Source organism: Drosophila suzukii, chromosome 3 (assembly GCF_043229965.1).
Source record: "Drosophila suzukii chromosome 3, CBGP_Dsuzu_IsoJpt1.0, whole genome shotgun sequence".
NCBI lineage: Eukaryota > Metazoa > Arthropoda > Insecta > Diptera > Drosophilidae > Drosophila > Drosophila suzukii.
In genome coordinates, this window is record NC_092082.1 from 86,744,933 (window position 1) to 86,766,674 (window position 21,742).

Here is a 21,742-nt window from a genome sequence, read left to right on the forward strand (position 1 = left end):
CTCATATGCATTGTTAATACACATGACAATCCTTACGCTCGCTGGCAGGCTGTGAAATTGCGCATACGCCACGTTGACGGATGGACGAGCCCCCACGGCAAAGGCTTGTAAAAACAAAAAACCCAAAAAAAGGAAAACACAAGGAAAAAGAAAGCGGAGCAGAACCCTTTTGATTAAAGTCTTGTCCTAGCCCATTTTCATGTTCATTTCTCAGCAGAATAGACAAGCACTTCAAAGGCTCTGCTCGGCTTTGAACACAAAATAGCCGCTGACCCGCTGTCAGATTTGTATTCCACTCTCCCCAGGAACATGAAATAAATTGAAGCAGACCGTTCTGGCCAGGTCGGTAATATTTCATGGGAGTGATTGCGAGTCGAGTCGAAAGTACTCACCACCATGTTGTTGATGGTAAATGTGAGTTCAGCCCGCGGACGCGACGGGGGAGTGCTGCAATTGGCCCGCAGGACATCTCCGGGCTCGTAGCGCGTGTGTTCCGTGAAAAGCTGCGGACGCTTCTCGGGCAGCTCTGAAAAATGGGAAAGAGGGCAATCGAAAAGGTTGGTTAGTTTATGATTTTTTGTAGACTATAATTTGAAGTTAGGGAGTTGGTATACCCTTCAGCTTAAACCATACAATGCAACTAAAATAAAAATTATATTACAGAAACGGTAAATTCGGAAGTTTGTAAAAAATATAAATACAGTTTAATAGATATAGTGAGATTTTTACATACAAAATTCAATGTTCTAAAATGTAACGCCCTCTGCACGGGTTTACAAATGTGCTAAAACTTTAGCCGTCGTCTAAAAGAAATATTTTAATGTAGAATATTACAGAGTTCAACCAAAAACTCAAAGAGGCATCCCACGTCTAATTCGGGATCCAATTACCCAAGTTATGGAATTTGGAAGGGCTGTTTTTGGGTCCCATTCTGAAAGCCATTGGGTTTACGGAAAAATCGAACATGAAAATGGGTCAAAACGTTGACCCTCGTCTATGGGAACGATTTTAATGTAGAATATTAGAGCATTCAACCACAAACTCATAAAGGTATCCAACGTCTAAATCGGGGTCCAATTAACCAAGTTATGAATTTAGAAGGGCTGTTTTTGGGTCCCATTCTGAAAGCCATTGGGTTTACGGTAAAATCGAACATAAAAATGGGTCAAAATTTTGACCCTCGTCTACAAGAAAGATTTGAATGTAGAATATTAGAGAATTTAACCACAAACTCATAAAGGTATCCCACGTCGAAATCGGGATAGAATTACCCAAGTTATGGAATTTGGAAATGCTGTTTTTGGGTCCCATTCTGAAAGCCATTGGGTTTACGGTAAAATCGAACATGAAAATGGGTCAAAATTTTGACCCTCGTCTACAAGAAAGATTTGAATGTAGAATATTAGAAAATTCAACCACAAACTCATAAAGGTATCCCACGTCGAAATCGGGATAGAATTACCCAAATTATGGAATTTGGAAATGCTGTTTTTGGGTCCCATTCTGAAAGCCATTGGGTTTACGGTAAAATCGAACATGAAAATAGGTCAAAATTTTGACCCTCGTCTACAAGAAAGATTTGAATGTAGAATATTAGAAAATTCAACCACAAACTCATAAAGGTATCCCACGTCGAAATCGGGATAGAATTACCCAAATTATGGAATTTGGAAATGCTGTTTTTGGGTCCCATTCTGAAAGCCATTGGGTTTACGGTAAAATCGAACATGAAAATGGGTCAAAATTTTGACCCTCGTCTACAAGAAAGATTTGAATGTAGAATATTAGAAAATTCAACCACAAACTCATAAAGGTATCCCACGTCGAAATCGGGATAGAATTACCCAAATTATGGAATTTGGAAATGCTGTTTTTGGGTCCCATTCTGAAAGCCATTGGGTTTACGGTAAAATCGAACATGAAAATGGGTCAAAATTTTGACCCTCGTCTACAAGAAAGATTTGAATGTAGAATATTAGAAAATTCAACCACAAACTCATAAAGGTATTCCACGTCGAAATCGGGATAGAATTACCCAAATTATGGAATTTGGAAATGCTGTTTTTGGGTCCCATTCTGAAAGCCATTGGGTTTACGGTAAAATCGAACATGAAAATGGGTCAAAACTTTGACCCTCGTCTACAAGAAAGATTTGAATGTAGAATATTAGAAAATTCAACCACAAACTCATAAAGGTATCCCACGTCGAATTCGGGATAGAATTACCCAAGTTATGGAATTTGGAAATGCTGTTTTTGGGTCCCATTCTGAAAGCCATTGGGTTTACGGTAAAATCGAACATGAAAATGGGTCAAAATTTTTTACCCTCGTCTACAAGAAAGATTTGAATGTAGAATATTAGAAAATTCAACCACAAACTCATAAAGGTATCCCACGTCGAAATCGGGATAGAATTACCCAAGTTATGGAATTTGGAAATGCTGTTTTTGGGTCCCATTCTGAAAGCAACTGGGTTTACGGAAAAATCGAACATGAAAATGGGTCAAAATTTTGACCCTCGTCTATAAGAAATATTTGAATGTAGACTATTAGAAAATTTAACTACAAACTCATAAAGGTATCCTACGTCTAAAACGGGATCCAATTACCCAAGTTATGAAATTTAGAAGTGCTGTTTTTGGTTCCCTATCTGAAAGCCACTGGAAATAAGATAAGTTCGAACATGAAAATGTGTTAAAATTTTGACCCTCGTCAAGATATGATATTTTAATGTGGAATATTAGATAACTCGAACACGAATTCAAAGAGGTGTCTCACGTCTAAATCAGGATCCAAACACCTAAGTTATGAAAATTATAAGTTCAGTTTTGGCTTCCCGTTCTGAAAGCTATTGAGTGGACGGAAAAATCGAGCATGAAAATGTCTCAAAAATTTTTTCAATTTTGACTTCGTTCAATAGAAAAACGATAACGTAGAGTATGGTATTATTATAGCCACGTCCAAATAGGATGGCATTACTTCCCACAGGCCAATTAGGAATTTTAAAGAATTTAATAATGATGAGATTTTCTAGGAATTTGAAAAACTGCAGATGACAAATTTGACATTTCTTCTTCGGGAAAATGGGAAAACCCTTAGCTCGGGACAATTCAATTTGCTGACCCGACTGACACAAAACACATTAATAGGCGCATAAGTGGAGGCGGAAGCCCCGAGAACCCTTCAATCACAACCGCAAGACGAAGATCCTGGCACTCGCCACGCCTAACTTTTTAATTAAGTCAACCGGGATGGAGCCTGGACGGGAACAACTACTACCACAGGACCCTAAGAGAGGGCAACAAAGTAACTAATGAAGAAAGTAATTTCCATGACAAAGGCGGCGGCAACTTTGCTCTTTTTCCCGCCTCGAGGCAACTTTCTGCTTTCTGGGTCTCTCTGTGGCTCGCTTCCTAATCCCCATGCCCATTTCCTTGGCCGCCTGCGCTTTTTGCCTTGCAGATTTTGACCTTTTTGCGGGCCAGCATCGAATGGCTCTTGGCCGGGCTTTTGCCTGGGCTTTGCCTTTGAGACTCCGCCGACGAATTCCCCCTAATGAGGGTCAGTCTGCGAGGGCACACTGTGCCAAAACTAATATATACTTTTGAGAAAATGCTAGGATAATACTCCTTCAACTAGAATATTTAGTTCTTAAAGCCATGGCAAAACATACAATTTGAAAAGATTTGTTCTCAAATATCTATCGTATTTTTTTAAGTCCAGCAACTCAATTTAAATTAATAAAATAACAAAAATATTTAAGTTTTCAATATATATATTTCTGGAATATATAACCTAATTATTTGTTTTGTTCCTCTAAAAATGATTAATCTTCACCAGTGTAATTCCCCCCTTTTTGGGCTTAATTTAGCAGCTGACCAGCCTACTTTGCACTTGGTTTTAGCCTCGACTCGTGTCATTAAGTTATTAAACTTAAGGCTGCCCAAATGTTTGCCAACTATAAACTTTTGACTCGTGCCAGCCGAAGAAGATGGGCTGCGGGGGCTGTGACTTAATGAAAGCCCGAATTAGCATAACTTTTGGGCCGGGCCACCGACCCCCACCCACTCCCACCGCCCATTTACAGCTGCCGACTCCCCCTGATGTCCTTGAAGGCGGCTGAATGCCTTGAATTACCCGCCCCGCAAGGACAAAGTGTTTATTTTATGTGCCACGCCGACGTCGAGACGCAGGCCTGGCCTCAACCGCCTTTCAGTGGGCTCCTCGCTGGATCCTTGGGCCGCAATCTGATTGCCACTTGAGCTCATTAACACACGATTAAACCTCAGAGTTATTTACACCGAGGACGAGGCGGCTGCATAAGCGAATGAGTGCGCACAACTAAACCTGGCTAAAAGCGACCGGCTGACTCGATGCATAAAACATCAGGCGGCCATCGGGAAAAACGGGAAAACTATGCGCTGAATCGATGAAATTAAAGCGAAAGTTTACGCAGATGAGGCGTCTGTCAGTCGTTAAAGCCAAGGAAATCTGATTTACCCAGCAAACAGAAGAAACAGAATGAGGAAAAATATCTGTCAATAAATTTTGTTGAAATTAGAGTACCACAAAGTAAATCTTAATTCCAACTAGAGAAATATTCACATTATTTTTATCATCTAAGATGGTAGCATTTGAATCATGGCTACCAATTTTATTGATTTCATTTGTTATAACATACTTTACCAATTTTTAATTTGGTCAAGATAGATTTTTCTGTGTCCAAATAGATTTAAAAAAGTTCTTTTAGACTATGAAATACTATTATAATTTTTTTGGGCTTCATTTTCCCTTGGTGTACCAACAATATGGTGTCCGTGGCTGATTCTGCCTGCTGTTGGCTACAGTAATTTATTGTTTAGCCGGCAAGTTATTGGGGTTTTAGTGTCGACGACATTAGGCCTAAGCCGCAGAAGCCTACAGCCGAAAACACACAGCCAAACGAACTTACAGCCCGCAAGATATAGATACCCAGTCGGGGCATAACCGCCAAAGCCCGAGATTTGAGGCTGGTTTGGCTGGGGCTGTCAGTGTGTCAGTTCCCGACTGGCTTATCCAGCATTGATGTATGTATGTAGGTCCCAAGGACCAAGGACCAAGAGCCGAGGGCTGAGGGCAGAGGACCCAGGACCAGAGAGCAACCAATTAAATGCCGCAGCTTGTAATGAAACTTTAATCAGTTTCGAGGCGGCCTTGAGCGTGGCCTCATGAATTTAAAGCAAATACTATACACAAATACACGATCAAAGGCTTTAATCCCCAGATGCTAGTTACGCAAAAGCGGCCAATTAAATGGGCTAAATGCGGCGTTAAATATAAAGCAGCCAGCTGGCGGGGGGCAAAAGGCGATGGCAATGGCGATGGCGTTGGCAAAGGCAAAACCAAAGGCAATGGAAATCTAATAAAGGCCAGGCCAGAACGGCAGACATCTGAATGTTTAATGCCGGGCAACAAGCAGCCAGTGAGCCATTAACCCAGACGAGCTCTCAATCAAACGCACGCACACACAGCGGGCTTTCCCCTCCGGAGGACGAAGGACCCTCGAAGGGGTTCAGGACATCGCGGGGAATACGAATACGAATAAATCCTGCCCAGCAAGTGGCATAAAAATCAGCGACTAAAGCACAATTTAGCTGTCGGAGCGCATTTCTCGAATGCTTGAGGCCAAGCGGATAGAAAGATTAACTCCGAAGAGCGTTGAAGCTGCGCCATCGATTTAGGTCGCATTACGCATACGCCCCATATGGCTGCAGGAACCCACACAAAAAAAAAACGGGACAAGTGGATGCTTCATTGTTGTGCCTTTAAGAACTTGCACTTGGGTTAAAATGGGGCTGTAAAATTAAAAAACAATATCCGAAGCTACTTTAAAATTGCAGAAGCAATGCACAGTTCTAAAGAATTAGCTTTAAGGTGATTTTTTAATAGTTTCATAAATTTTGGAAGCCTGTTTAATGCCCGAATAAAATTCCTAGTGTACCGCTTTTGCAGCTGCTAATGGCTATTCGGAAGGCAAATAATTGTTAAGCCGAAACGGACTGGTGCTCATTGGATTTCATGACCCTGGCACGCTGATTAAATTCGTAATTCAGAGCGCGCCGCTCCACGCTCGTTTAAAGCGCATAAAGCCGTGAAATGCGTGGGGCACAGGTAAGACTACTAAATGACCCCAGACAAGGGGAGGAGCCCCGCCCACAACCACCGAATCACCGAACCACCGAACCACCTAGCCACCGCCTCATTGCCGGCAAACCCGCTTATCTGGCAAAGACGAAATGGCCTGTTAATGACGCAATTTTCAGCGCAAAACTTTGGCAACCAGCAGAAACAGCTGCTGCGACCTTGGCCCGGCCAAAAACAAATTGCCAAGAAAGCGAAAAACTTTACCTCCCGGTCGCAAGGCAGCCACAGGATTCTAGATTCTGTATTCTGGAAGCTGAATTCTGAATTCTGGATTCGGCCACGGAACGCTGCCCGATGATCAAAGGCGAGTTGTGTCAAAGGCTGCCCCGATATAGCTGATACACTCACTCACTCACTCTGCGCTTCTTTGAAAGCTTTTAAGCGCACTTTAGGCCAATTTGGTTGAATCAGCTTAGAGTCAGACTTACCAACAACTTGCATGGTGTCCACTGCGGTGGCGGTCGAGAAGAGGGGGGCGTCGGCGGTCACTTCGCATGAAAAGTTGCCCGAGAGACCGAATCCCACGTTGCGCAACAGCACCTGGGTGGCATTCGAGCTGCTTACCTGTTGAGCAAAGAGCAGACACGGTATTTAAAACAGGGGATAAGTAACTGGTCTAAGCACCTATAGAAAAAAGTTTAAGCAACCGACTCTTAAAGACAGTACTTCACCTTCATGTTTAAAACTTAAGTAAATAAAATCCCTATTTATTTAAAATTAAATTATTATTTAAAAATTAACGATTGCTTGGAAAAAGAAAGTATTTCAGCGTGGGACAACTGAAAATATAAATCTAAGCCAGAAAATTATGCCAATGAATTGTTTACATTGTCAATTTCCTAATCGTCCTTAAAATATCCTCTTAAAAATTCTTACAAAAGGAGGTACTCTGTGGAAGCATGTGATGTAAAGCTTAAAATATGGATAGGTGTAAAATTAAAGTTTGATTACTTAGGCTATTAGCTGTATAATGCAGTGCTATTTCAACCCAGATACTAAAGATGCAACTTTTAAGGCACCCTCCTCCTTCACAAAAGCATTATAAACTGTTCTACTTGCGAAATAAAAGCAACATTTTAGTAGGTACCTAAATATATTGACAAAGTCCTTTGTATTCGCCCACTTTGTAATGTTATGCTGCACTCGGAAAAACGATAAATCGACACCCACCTGCAATCGCTCAGCTGTCCGCAATCTGACATCGAGTCCAACAAAGAAATGCACTTAAATTTATTAAAACAGCTTAAAAAACAAACAAATACAAGCACAGCCAACAGGCAGCAGAGTAAAAGTAGAGAAAAAATTGCCTCCGGCTGGGGTAAAGTAAAAGTTTTTGACGACAAAAAAAAGAAAACAGCCAAATAAAATAAAAAGGAGAGTACAAAAACTAAAGATAAACTCGCTGGCACAAACTCAATAGCCTGATGAAATATTTAGCCAGATTCGGAGCAACTTTATCGAAGCAACGAAATTGCAAGGACCTGCCATCTCCCACTACTACTACTACTACCACCACCACCGTCGGCTGGATAAACTTTTTCAATAATCTAGCCAAAGTAGAATTACCCCATCCGAGACTCAATTCTCTGCCCTCAGCCTCCCAGCCCCCCAGCCACGCCCCCTTTCGCCCGGCAGATTGCAGTTTTTGCAGGTGGGCGACAAAACTCAGACGCAGCATGCAAAAATTTAAATGAAATTTTTGCCGCAGATAGCCGCGCGTTGATAGCGCCCACAAAAGCTGGCATTCCGGCATGCTGGCGTCCTGGAGTCCTAAAGTCCTGTCGTCCTGGCGTCCCAGCCAGGTGTCCCCTGGCATTTTTTGAATAACCGCCAATAACAATAAAACTGCCAAACTGAATATGCATGAGCGGAAAGTTTAAAATATACAATATAAATAAATGCAGTGTGCGCGCAATTAAGGACATCAAAGTGGAGCTTCGAATGGATCGGCTGGTTGGCTCCTTTCTGGCTGCCATCCTCATCGACTGACTGAGTCGAAGTGACCAGCAAAAAGTGCAGCCCACGGGCACGAAATGCTTTAACGATTTGCTCTCCTGGAAAATTCGACTCCCTTTGCTATTCTGGGGAGTTCTTCATAACAGCATTTACATTATTATCTCACAGAACCAATTAATTTATCTATCACTTTCTGTCTTAGAAAAATAACATTCCTAACATTTTAATAGAACTCCTTTTTAATAAAATAATATTTTTTTAAAATATTGCTATTATAAAAAGTTATTGAAATAAAGTATTTAACTCCTTATAAATGTATAATAATACTAGTGTTTAAAATTGTACTTGTCCAAATAAAGCCTCCTAAAATCTATATAAAATGATATGTCTTTGCAAAAAATAAATTATTTAAAGGAAATATTCTAGGGTATCCCAGGGTGCGGTTATACAAAATACATATTTTTAATTAAAACATATACTTACATCCACATGAATGCCGGGGAATGGAAACACCTTCGTATTGGGGAACTCCCCGGGCGTATAGCGGTAGAACTCGAGCTGGCCGCGATAGAACTTGGCCGAGTACAGTGGAGCCCCGTCCAGGTCGTACATGCAGCGCAGCACCACATGTTGGCCTCGCCGCACCGCCGGTGGTTCGATTATTAAATTGACATTGCGCAGCGCGCACTCCACGAGCTCTGCAAAATGGAGGGGAAACGGAAATGCATAGGTGAAAAAATCGCTGATGGAATTACGCGCGAACGCAAAGCCTGGGGATTCCAATTTAGTGTATTTATTTTAATAAATTATTGAAATATTGTCCGAAAGCGGACTCGTCGGCGACACTGATAACACATAATCCGGAGCTTAACTGCACCGCAATTGCTTGCATTTCAGTTGCAGGCGCTTGTTTTTGGCATTGGTTTCGTGTGTGGGGTTCGCCTGCGGCCAAAATGCTTAAAATGCCATGCAAATATGCCGAAAACTCAATTTAGCTGGTCAATTTTTTTCGATACCCTTTAATAACATAGAGTCTCTCTGGTCGAAAGTTTTTTACCAACATTTTTTGTCATTAAAAAAAAAATTTATAAAAGGTTTACATTCGTATTTGCCTAACGAATTATTCTGGCAAAAATATTATACATATTAAATAAATACTTTCTAATTTAACGAACTCTATTCTGGTTGGAATACCCTTCATTGTCTCCAAAATGCAATAATAGCATTTCAAATATTTATTCAAGAGCATTTGAAAAGTCTGACAACCAAAAGCCCCAGTTTTACCTTGTTTTTGTTCATGTTTCTCGACAACTGATTGTCATATTGGGCGCGTAAATGATTTATAAATGTTTTTTCAGCCATCGAAAGCTTGATAGATTATGGTGGGATTTCGTGGGGGCAGTTATGCAAACGAATATTACTAAATTGAAAATATTATAATAAAAACGGCTGGCCATTTGTAAGCCCAAACTTCGTAACTGAGTTTTAATTGTAAGCCAGTCAAAACTGTAATGCCAATGAATGAGGGGAAACTAAAATGGTTTTATAAATCATTTTGAGCAGGCTTTAATATGTAAGGCAAATGCTTTTCTAGATTTATGGTTCTTGGTTGTGAGTTTTCCGTGACCTTCACTTACTTAGGCAATTTTCTTGTTTGCTCGCCAACTTTTATTAATTACCAAACAATCAACGCCAATTTCCGGCAACTTTATGACCGCCCATTTCAGAGTCGTTTGTCAACAAATGCGTAGCATAACTCAAGGCGCCAAGGCAATGAGTCCCTCTCCCTCTCTCTCACTCTATCCCCATAGTTCTGTCCTGCTCTGGAGCTGGTGTTTTACAAGCGTTTTTCGAGCATTTCCAACATAGCCTAACAAGGCACTCAAAAATTTTTTATATCTTATTTGGGTCACATTTCATGCGGCTGTGCCCTTAAGAATAATGGCACATAATTTGCGGCTTTCCCAACAGACCCTTTGTGAGAGCGGGGCGGAAAAGCCGAGGAAAAGTCCGTGGAATGCGGGGCAAGGATTCGGTTCCTTGTAAATCTCTCGCGAGGCGAATAAAATAAAATTGTTTTCATTTTTTTTCTACATGCCAGCCAGCTGTGCGTAATTCATTACCTTCGGGAGTTGTTTGCATATCGGACGATATCTTTGGCGACTGCATGGAAAATACCAGGGAAAATCAGCATGATTTTCATTATGCCAATGCCACTGTCGAGCGGCGTGCCCTTTAACATTTACTCCATTTGCAGGCTGTAAAATGAATTCTTGCACATTGACCTTAATGACCAGCGGGGCCTGTCAGGATAATTGGCCAACTGCCCCTGTGTCCTGGCCAGGGACACTGGCAACGGTGCCCAAGCAACAAGGAATTACAAAAAAGTGAATAGCTATAGTCCATTGTAAAGACTTTTAGCTACCTCCTAATACCCTTACTTTAATTATAAGATTATTATTTTGTTAACCTAATAAAATGTTAGATATATTTAGATATAGATGTTATTTGGAATTATATAACTTGCTATATAATAACTATCTTTACAGGTCTTAAAACTGTTTTCATATCTGAACAACACAACATAGCTTTCCTTTTCTTTTAAGAACTTAGCATTTCAGAATGTGCACTGCATACTCTTTAAAGTAAGCCCTCCCAAACTTTATATACCCATAATACCTGGTGGAGAAAACACCTGCCTCAACTTAAGCACTACCTTAAAGTCCTTGCTAGCCGCATAAATATTTGCACACTGAAATCGAAAATTCCGCTTGTTTGCCAATTGAAAATTGGAAAGTGTAGTTGCCGTATACCGCCCGCTGAGAGTTTTCCCAGAAGCAGCACAATCCGGGGCAGAAGCGGCGAAATGCAACCGCAAATACTTGCTTATTGCTGGGAAAACTTTGCTTGTTAGTGTTTAGGTGGAAGGTGCAGCAAGAAATCATAGCACACAGAGTTCTGGGCCCTGGGTTCTGGGTTCTGGTTTCTGGGGAAAAGCAACAGAGAGCAGCCGAACAATGTCTATAAATCCACACGCACACTCCAGATATAGTTGGAAAGGTAAAAAGTTTGTGCAAAAGTCACATATTTGTTCGATTCTGCTAAGTGCCAGCTTACAAGTGCCTTGTCCTTATCCTTTTGCGATTTGTTTACATGGCAGTCAAAGTGGGGACCCAGGAAAAAAGGAGAAAAAGAGAGGTATTTCGTCCTGGATCGGGGGATTTTCCTGCCTGCTAAATATCAATGCACCTGGCCCCCTCCCTTGTTTGTTTCTATCTCCTTTGTCCTGCTCCCTGGACGCTGGGAAAACTGCCCTTTTTCACGCTCTTTCACAGCACTTTTCCCAGCACTTTTCCACCCTGTTTCATTGTTTTTCAATCTGGACAGAGTGCGTCATTCGTCGAAGCCGCAAGTGATACCAAATTGAAAAGTTAGATGCCATTTTTTGCCGCCCTCTCCGGGGGGTTACTGAATTTCTACACTAACCACAGGCTAGCAGGGAAAAGTTTCCCAATTTTTATTCGACAGTGATAAAAACTAACACCAAAATGTAATATTTCCAGACTATATTTTAAAAAACTTTATACAGAGGTTTTAAAATTATTTTTTATGTTTCTTTATAATTATAATAATATTTTCTAAGAATCTTTAATGTTTCTCCTTAATGTTTTATTTTGTGGCTCTGTGTACACTCAATCTTTTAGTCCATGATTACATAAAGTATTTTCTCTCTGTGTTGCCACAGGATACCTGAATAAGTAACTAAATTTTGTTCGGAGAATCTGTATATTAGTTTTAGTTTTGCTGATCGATTGCCTTTGAGGGCCTGGCCTAAACTGTGTTCAATTTGTTGCGAATTCGAAATTGTTGGCTAAATACGCTGTTCGCTTACGGATGCCTGAAATCCTGGAAACGTGGACCAGCCAAGGCAAACAAGCTGCCGAATTGGAATGGGTTCATATGAATATCACAGCATAATAATTTGCAGAGTCGCTTTCCATATCAAGGCAGGGCCAAAACAAACAAATATCGGCCCAACTGGCATGTAATATCTATGTGCATTCATGTGCACGTGTGGGTGGCATTGTCTCGGTATTTAATAGGCTTTTGTTGCAGCCTTCCATTGAAAACGGAGATTGTTGAGCCCCGCATTGCTCCTTGGCATGTTTACCAGGGGTCTCCACAACCACTCCACCGCTCCTGTTTCTGTTTCTGTTGCTGTTTCGGTTTCCCATCAGCGTGCTCATTGCCTGACTGGCAGCTCATTGAAAGATTTATCATTCACCAGAAATAGCAAGCTCTGCGAAAGGGGCGGGTGATTCGAGAAGGGATGGGTGCACAGAAAGAAAACAGTGATTTTTAGGTGTCAATTTATTAATGCCAAGAATTGCCGTTTGGAGAAAAAAAAGGCTTACCTTCAAATAAATATTTTGTTTTATAGATTTTTCAAATATCATTTCAGGTGCTGAAAAGTATGCAGTGAATAAATTTCTGAATGAATTCATTGTAAATCTGAGGTTAACATAAATTGTTGCATACTTTTCGGCACCGGATATTACATTTAAAAGTGATTTCAATACCATAGTAATTTGGGTAGCACCACAAAATTCACTACGTAGATTAGGGATTTAGAATAAACTAGATAGAAGCAATTATATGATCGAAAATAAAAATTATACTTTTTTTAATTTAGAAAATAAATTTTTGAATTATAGACTTAGGATTATTTCAGGTCTTCTTTCGGTTTATCATGCATTTACCAGTGTATCGCAGATGACGAGCCACCTGTCCGGGGTCCTGATTCCCGACCGTGTTGACACAGCCCACATGGGCGGCCCAAACACATGCATAATGGAATTTCTAATAACTGCCACAGCTCCCCGACTCGACTTCACTCGATTCGAGAATCCAGGGGACCAGAGGACTAGAAGGACCTGAAGACCAGAACAGGAGCAGCCGAGCCTTCCTGCTGGGTCAACAGCATTTAGTGACAATAAGCGTGCTGCAGTTCATTTGCTCAGGCGGGTCAAAGAGCGGTCCGTGTGTCGGTTTGCCATCGGTCAGAACTGAAATGGCTGGTGGGATGGCTAGATGGCTGGATGGCTGGATGGCTGGATGGCTGGGTAGTTGGCCAAGTGCACTTAGTCAGGCATCGGCGAACATGCACTTCAGCAGCCGGAACAGAAATGGCAGCACGACCCCATCCAATCCGAGGCAAAGCAATTTAATTAACATAAAAAACGCAACTCGCACAATTCGAGACCATAAATCAAAAACCCGCACACGCCCAGCACTAAACTAATGCCTTGGAAAAAAACTAATACTGGAAAAATGTCTGGCAAAAAGTGCAATCGGCAAGAAAAAAGGGGTAGAAAGGCGAGGAAAAACTGGGAAAAGCGCTTCTAATGAAACCGAAAATGCTAGTTATGGTTTACGATACCCGGCTCTTATGGCGGTTCTGGAAACGAAGTTGAACTCGGAGAAACATTTGTTTCTGCGCTGTGTTTTTGTCACAACCCCAGAAGGAAAGAACCCCGAGGGCAGGAGGTGGGGGTCCCGAACCCAACCCAAACCCACATTTAAATCGGAAACATAACCGACTCCGAAAACCCAGAGACCAACCCGTTCGTGACGTGTCCAGAGGGCATCAGTCCAAACAAAGGACCCAACATAATTTAGTTAAAATTCCCTTTGTCCAGGGGCGTGGCACACCTCGCCGAAGGAAATGAAAAATGCTGATTAGGAAAACGCAAACCATAATTTGTTGTGTGATATGGCTGGTAAATGAGCCGTTTGGCTGGGGTTTGGGGTTTGGGGAGTGGATTTGATTTGGATTTCACAAATTTCATTTACTAATTGCTTGATGATTAAATTCAATTACGAATGACAATTTAATTATGTGTTGGTTAATCAAATATCCAATCAAATGATTATAGGAAAAAATGCAAACTATTTAAATTACATAGTTTTAATCGGTTTCGTAATGTGTGTGTTTAAAGGGCTTAATTAACATCGCATGATTTTAATTGATTGCTAGTCTGCTGTCCTTTTTGCCACTCGTTAAATTTCCTTTTCAAACGTCGATGGCCAGTTGGCAGTTTATAAAATGGAAAAAATAAAAACAAACAGTTGAATTACTTGAAGAGAAAAACGATTTTTCGAATCTAAAATAATTGATGCTCTTGATTCCGAATCCCCATAAAATATTAAATCCAACCTTTTTTATCTGCTTTAATTAACTGTGCAAGCGTTTTATTGATTCCAGTGCGCTCTCAACCTTTTTGCCGCTCAATAATGTACATTTTTAAGGGCTTTTCCTGCCACTCGGCAGTGGTTTATAAAAAACAAAATCCAGACAAACTCGCACTACCCCCAAAGGAGGCAAAACAAAAAATGAATGCGGAGGAAAACACTCCTTGTCTGCTTTCTGCAAACAGACATTGGACAGGGTAAACAATAGGAATATATGCGATAAATGAAAAAATAATAACAAACATTAATCCGAGTGTGTTGCCAGCTCGAGTGGATGATGATGATGGCGATGATGATGTGCCGAAACGCCGCCCTTTGACCCCGCTGCCTGGGTTATCCTTGCACTGGCACTCCTTGGTCTCGAGATGGTCTTTCGTTATCCTCCGCTTTGCACAGAAGCGCTAAGCAAATAAAACAAAAAGGATAACTGTGCAAATATTGTGCAGACTTGGGGCGCGGGGTACATGGCAAACAGTCACTGCTAAAAACATAAATATGTGAGGGCGTTTGTGTTTTTTTTTACTTTCAAGCTGGTGACATTGCAGTGCACAAAAGTTGCCTGGTTGCTTAGTTGGATATTCAACTCCCCCGCCCATCTCCGATTCGCAAATTTTCATCTACTCTACTCCTTAAGCAAATAAAATTACACTGTACTTTATGAGGTGCTTGTTTTTAAGCAATGCATATTTTTAAAGGATTTTTAAACCCATGTTTCAACACAGAGAAGTTAAATACAAATTGATTTTTGTAATATACTTAAGTTGTTGATATTTATCTGTTTCTTAGAATTTATGTTGAATTACTGAATAGAAAATTTCAATTAGTTATAAATAAAATAAGCACTTATTAAAATATAAAAAAAAAACTGTTGAATTGATCTTATAATCATTTATGGAAGGTATTTTACCCTATCTTTTTTAAACATTTTCTCTTTTTCCTTTTTTTCATATTCTAGTTAGTTTGATTTTGGTTTCCTCAATGCTTTCACCCAACTTTTTCTTTATTTTCGGTTTTAAAATATTTCTTTCCCAGTGCACTTATCCACATCTGCTGGGTCGTATTTATTTAGTTTGTTTTCAGCTTCTTTGGCCCTGCTCACTTGGAGTATACGCAACGCGGGAACGCCGAAGACTGCGAATCCGACTCAATTGAGGCTGGGCAGCAAACATTTTGTTATCTCGGCACCAGCATCGATGCCGAATGGATTTTTAGTTCAGCAAGTTTTTCGCAATTTTTTTTTTATTTTTCCTGCCCCTTTCCCCTGTTTTCCCAACTGCGTTTTGTGTGTGCACGCCGACTGGGCTTCCTTCCCACTGCGAGTATATTTTTTTCCGGCGCTTTTCTTGTTCATTCAGTTCAGTTTTTCCATTTGGCCCAGTCGGAGCGTCAGAGCGCTTATCTCGCATGCCGCATCGCGAACTGCTTGTAAATAGCATTCATGGCCTGACACTAATGGAACTTTTGACCGTTTGTGCTATCCGCTGCCCATTTCCATTCCCACACCGCCGGGGATCCCCGGCCACCATTTCCACTGCCACTTCCACTGCCCCTTCCATTCCCATTCCGTTTCCATTCCAATTGCCCACTGGCCCCATGTCCGCTGCAGGGACAAAACTTGGATGCCATTCATCGACTCCGGCTATGAATCGCCTAACTCGAAGCACTATTCTGGTACCCTAAGTTTGGTTCTAGGGTATACAAGTTGGTCCTGAAACTTAACAACATACCTATCATACCTACCTATCATACCTATATCCTAAATTCTAAAGATTATGACATCTTTTTTAAATTCTGGTAATGAATTTACATGATTTTCTTTTGCTCACACCTTTCTTTAAAACCCTTCAGATGGTTAATATTATATTCTAATTTATATATATTTAAAAAAATATTTTAGCTTTATTTACTTATCTTTGACATTTTTTTCTTGAGCTCTATATATTATATAAATTAATTTTCCCATTTAGGGTACTACAATTTCCTGAGCAAATCATAGAATTTTTGTAGTAAAAAATGTTTTTCTTTCGTTTTATGGTAACGCGAATTCACGCAACTTCGTTTGTTTTTCCCAAGCCTTTTTCTTTCATATTTCTGTTTTTCTAGCTGTTTTTCCTATTTCGCTGCTGGTATCAATTTTGGGAGCCAACAGTTTGTCGGGTCTTTCAACAAGTCGTTTGTTGGCAGTTCTTTTTGGGCGAAAATGGAAAATCCAACTGCGGTGAAAACAAAGCAATCACCTTTCATATCCATCGCCCAAAAGCTTTTGATCCTATTCTGGCATCTGTCGATTGCGACATATATAAAACACGAAAGCCCGCTAATTAGCAGTCAATTTTAAATATTTGTCAATCGCAATTTCGATTGAACTGCCAACTCGGCACTTTCCACTCGAATAAAAGTTATAATGAATTTGGCCCCCTCCGGTACCAAAAGTTGGGACCCAACATTCTGTTTGATTAGAAAATTAATCGAAGCGCTGTTTTAAATGCAATTTCCATTTGCCGCAAAAGTGTTGGGGAAAATTGAGGGGAAAGCGGAAAAGCGGGACAGGGCGCGATAAGCGACAATGGCAATCGGAAATTTCATTTTTGGTAACTAGATCTCGCGACGCAGTCACACAAATGTGGTGTCAATGGGTTATGAGGGAAATGCTGGGGGTGGACTGTATCCATTTCGTTTTATGTTTACAATTTGGCATGGTTTTTGTGCTTTCTGATTTATGCATAAATTGATGCTACTAGTTGTTTGTTTGCCTATTTGTTTTGGCTCGCTGGCAAAAAGCGCATTTGCCATGGACATCCTGTCTGTTTTCCCCGATTTCCCGGTTTTCCCTCACCCCTCACTGGCAAACTTTCCCATTTCCATCCACCATTGCTGGCTGGTTTTTGGTCATGCCAGAGATTCAGTGGCAAAAACATTCATAATTTTAATTAAGTCATAGAAACGTGCTGCACACAAAACGCAGATGTATTACACTGGGCGGAAAAGGGGGTCGCCGAATGTGTAATTTAAATATTATAGCAAATGCTATTGTGTTGCTGGAAAAATCAAGGAAATTCCACTTAGGTGTGTAAAGTAGGTTACCATTTATGGTTCAATACAAGATAGTTTTTCCTTGAATTTCAAAGTTTTTAAGCTTTTTTTCGGTGCATCCCAACCAGCACGCTTAACTTTTGTGTGCGAGTTTTCCCGCCAGCCGGCGGCCGTGGGTTTTTGTTTTGTTTCCAGTTGTATTTGGTTACGATGCTCACAAAATTGCACTTGAAATTTATCCCCGAGCCTTATTAGTTATTTACGCAGCAGGCGCATTCTCCGTAATGTGTGAGTGTTTGCTTTGTATGTGTGAATGGGTCTGTGCAAAGGACCCGTCGGCATTTTTGGCCAGAAACCACCCATTGGCCCACTGGCCTACCCAAAACCAACCCACCCACCTCTGCATACCCACCACCCATTGCAGATTTATAGCCTGCAGCAGTTTTTAGTGTTTTCCCTTTGTTTCGCCTTGCGTTTTGTTTATTTGGTTTTGCAATTGTTAAAAGTTTATGTCGTTTTTGTTGCGGCTGTTGCATTTCGCACACACAGTTTCCACTTGGACCCCATGAACAACAAGTTTTTGTTTTTCGGGGGAGTGGCACTGCCAGAAATACCTAGAAAAACAAGAGGAAAATAGAATAAACCCAACCGAACTGAAACAAAAGTGCGGTATTTTTGGGTGCGCCAGTTGTGATTTTGTCGCTCTGATTTGTTCCATAAATTTTTTGGCAACGTTGCTTAATTAAACGTGAACTATTGCCAGATGGAGTTTAAATATCGGCAAATTTTATTTTCCAAAAAGGATTGCCTGACTTGGCAAAAATCAGAAAAAATGTGAGGGTATCGAATTCATTTCACAGTTTGTATTTTTGGTTAGGCTTATTTTGTTTTAAATAAATATGGCAACCACATCCCTGTAAAATCAACTTAAAAGGGAAATATCCTCTTTCTCTTGAAGGGATATATATTTAAGCTGAACTCGTTATGCTTCTATTTGGTAGGAAAATAATTCAGTCTCAACGCTTTCAATAATTCCAAGAATACTCCAATTTAATTCGTTATAATCGCCCTAAGCCCTGTTCAAAGTTCTCCCCTTTCACTGGCGGCCTGCGAAGTTTCCCGAACTTCTGCATTAATACCAATTTGCACTTGTCAATCAAGGCAACACTCCGCAGCCAGAGACCTACGAAACTTCTAATGAGCCTAATTATTTCAACTATTTAGCCAAATACACACAGACACAGCGCACAGAGAGCCATGTCTTGCGGGGAAAGTGGGGAAAAGCATTCCGATGCTTGCCAAATTTTGCTAATGATAAATAAATTATGCGACAGCAGCCGCAGAAAATGCCGAGCTACCGACCCTCCAACTTGCCAAACCCACCGACCAAGGAACCACAAGCAGAAAACAAATAAACTCACTTCGCAATGCCAAAAGATAAGTATACGCCCCGTGGTCCCGTGGCCCTGGTCCTTAACACATTAAAGCCCGTGGGGGTGCGTGAATGTGAATGCGAATGCGAATGGTATCGCATTACCGAAAGCAAGCGCACATGCGTTAATAAACAAAATCTGTTGCTAATGTACAAAATAAGTTAATTATGGCAACGCAAATGCGAAAATGCGAGATACTCCGATGCTGGCGACAACTTTTGCAGCTTTTCCAAAACTCCCTGCGACTCTCTCTGGCTTTTTGGGGCTCTGGACTTTTAGGGTCCTGGTTAGGATCGTGGGTATATATAGTCTATACATATAGGGGGAGTAAGAGGTGCACTTTTCCTGCACTCTGCTTTGTCCTTTGTGCGCGATAATTGCGTTTTATGGCTGTGGCAAGCAAACAAATAAACAAGCCGGTAAACAGACGAGATCGGGACTTGGAATGGGAATGTATATATATATACACTCCATATGCATACTGTGCTTGCATGCTGGCAGTCACGCCAGCCAAACAAATAATTACAAATTGCATTAATAATAAACAAACACAAAACGCCGGGCTCTAAGCCCGCTTTGCGAAAACCCCCGATTTCGATTTACCTTTTGGCAATTTTTGCGTGACTAGCATAATTTGCTCAGTGGCCGAAAATGTTGGCCCAAACCACGCCCACTTATATGCCACTGGCATTTTCACAGGCACAGAACCGCAGAAAATTTACATATTTTATTTGTAATTTGTTTGCTGCCTGTCAATATTATTTTGCAATTAATATTTCAATGATATATCGAATGCAGTTGTGGAGTAGTGTTTCTAACCATTTAAAAATCCGCAGATACTCTCCACATGATGAAATATATATTTATCTAATCATAACCTATTTATAAAGTAATTTAAAGTGGAGGTTACATAATTAGAAGTACAAGTCTTGTCATAAAATATATTTTTATTTTATATCAGGATATATTTTGTCTCATTTACTAGAGGTAAAATGCCTGTAATAGCTTATTCAGTATTTCAAAAACTACTCTATTTCGCATTTTTATTGCAAATCGATGTGACCAGTAAAATGTAGTCTCTTTTTTTGATGCATTCGAGTGAGTACTGAAATTATATTTGAATTGCATTTTGTTATTAGTGAGCAAATGGCGAAATTGATTACGAGTGTCCAGCGTTGGTTTACCATCAGTGTGCTCATGGGATTTATGGTATTGCATATGTCCCCGATTATTATGCACTTTCGGTAGAGCATAAATGGAAACGAGTTTACAGAGTTAGCGGACCATGAAAGCCCCAATCCCATTTTCCCGGGTAAATCAAATCAAATTTATTACTAATCCGCACAGCTTTCAATGCACTGATTTATAGCCGCACTTCTTGGGGGAATGACTGCGGAGTCTGTCGTAGATCAGAACAATAGCTGCCCGTTTTTGGCTCTAATTCACTTTTACTAATACACCACTTTGCCGCCAACCCCAGCCCATTAACCCCATCCATTAGCGCCGCGGCCTCCATTTAATAGCGAGCTGATGCCTCAGATTCTCCCGTTCTGCTGATGCAGATGCAGATGCACTTCCCCGCCAATCTTCACAATGCCGTGAACTGGAGTGCACTGGATGTGGGGCTGAAAAAGACCTACAGCATCGCACTCCAAAGAGTCACGGATCACGGTGCTTCAATCCCTTCTGAAACTCCCATAAAATTCCCACCCCCTCCACGAGTGCCGAAAAATGCAGCCGGAGTTGTGTTATATTTTAGTCATCCACTCCAAAATATGTATTTATATTTGTATAAGAATAGAAGAGGGGTAAAAACCTAGTGAGCATTAGATAAATAAATACTACAAGTAAGTTATAAGCGTTCTAAAAACCAAAATGGTATATGATTTTGACGAGTTGTTATTTACTTTACAGAAAACTACATCATCATTATATTATATCATTATTTAGGATTTAAAAAATGTAACACATGTAATATATTGATTTCTTTTCATAGGAATAGAATGTCTTTCGAAAATATTAAGGTATGTTTTAAATTTTTTTTAATATTCCCAACTTTTCAAATGGTTTTTCTGGTCTTGAAAAATATCTAGAACGCCAGCACTGCCTGCCAACCCGGGAATGTCCCCATTGAAATGCTGCTTAAGCTGTTCATTAGCAGCGGAGTAATGGAGCAACAGCCTGACACAGATTTGCTTTGGCAAGTGGGGATTGCCCCCCGTTCACCCCTTTTCGATGCCGTATTCGATTCTATTCGATTCGATTCGGTTCGATTCCGGGCGCCATAGTGTTCAGTTTTGTGGCCATGGCGACACGGCAGCCGGGGGTCATTAAAAACTTTTTACAAGCATTCAGCATCAGCATTAGCGCTGCTCGAGAGTGGAGTGTGTGTGCGGGATCTGGGCTGGGGGATCTGATTCCTCCGCCGATTGCCATTGACAGGCAGCCGAGTGGATCCCTGGCACCCCCCTCCCCACCAAATCGAACCCCTTTTTCGCCTTTTCCCCGCCTGTGCGACACCTCGCCGCCGCTTAGAACCGCCTGTCAATCCTTTTTATTGCCCGGCACAGCAATCTCCACTTCCCAACCGCCGGATCTTTGCCACTTCGTCAATCAATTGGCGGCTGTGTATCGTTGTCCCTTTTATTTGTATTTTATTATGCCAAAGTGTTGTTTCGAATGTCACTTCAAGCATCGATTGTTTGTATCTGCTTGGGAAAACAAGCACTTGGCTACAAAATGTGTGTCTTGTAAAAATATTTGACCAAATGTGCTTTTAGAAGCGACGGGTATGCAAATAGCCCATTCAAAGCAGGAACTTAATTATTTTTGATTGATTTTAAAAATAGAAGTTACATTTTTTAGTCTGTTATTGGTTTGTTTCA

At 40.8% G+C, this 21,742-nt stretch overlaps 1 protein-coding gene across 2 annotated transcripts in view; it reads right to left on the reverse strand.

Moving 5' to 3' along the window:
• The window catches only part of beat-IIa (beaten path IIa), a 51,814-nt gene that overhangs the window by 8,276 nt on the left and 21,796 nt on the right, over positions 1-21,742 (reverse strand). For both annotated transcript variants that reach the window (XM_036818684.3, XM_070995625.1), the window contains 3 exons: positions 8,623-8,837; positions 6,612-6,747; positions 393-526 (listed from right to left, as the gene is read on the reverse strand). In XM_036818684.3, the coding sequence (XP_036674579.3) occupies positions 393-526; positions 6,612-6,747; positions 8,623-8,837 (485 nt within the window). The remainder of the gene's footprint in view (positions 1-392; positions 527-6,611; positions 6,748-8,622; positions 8,838-21,742) is intronic.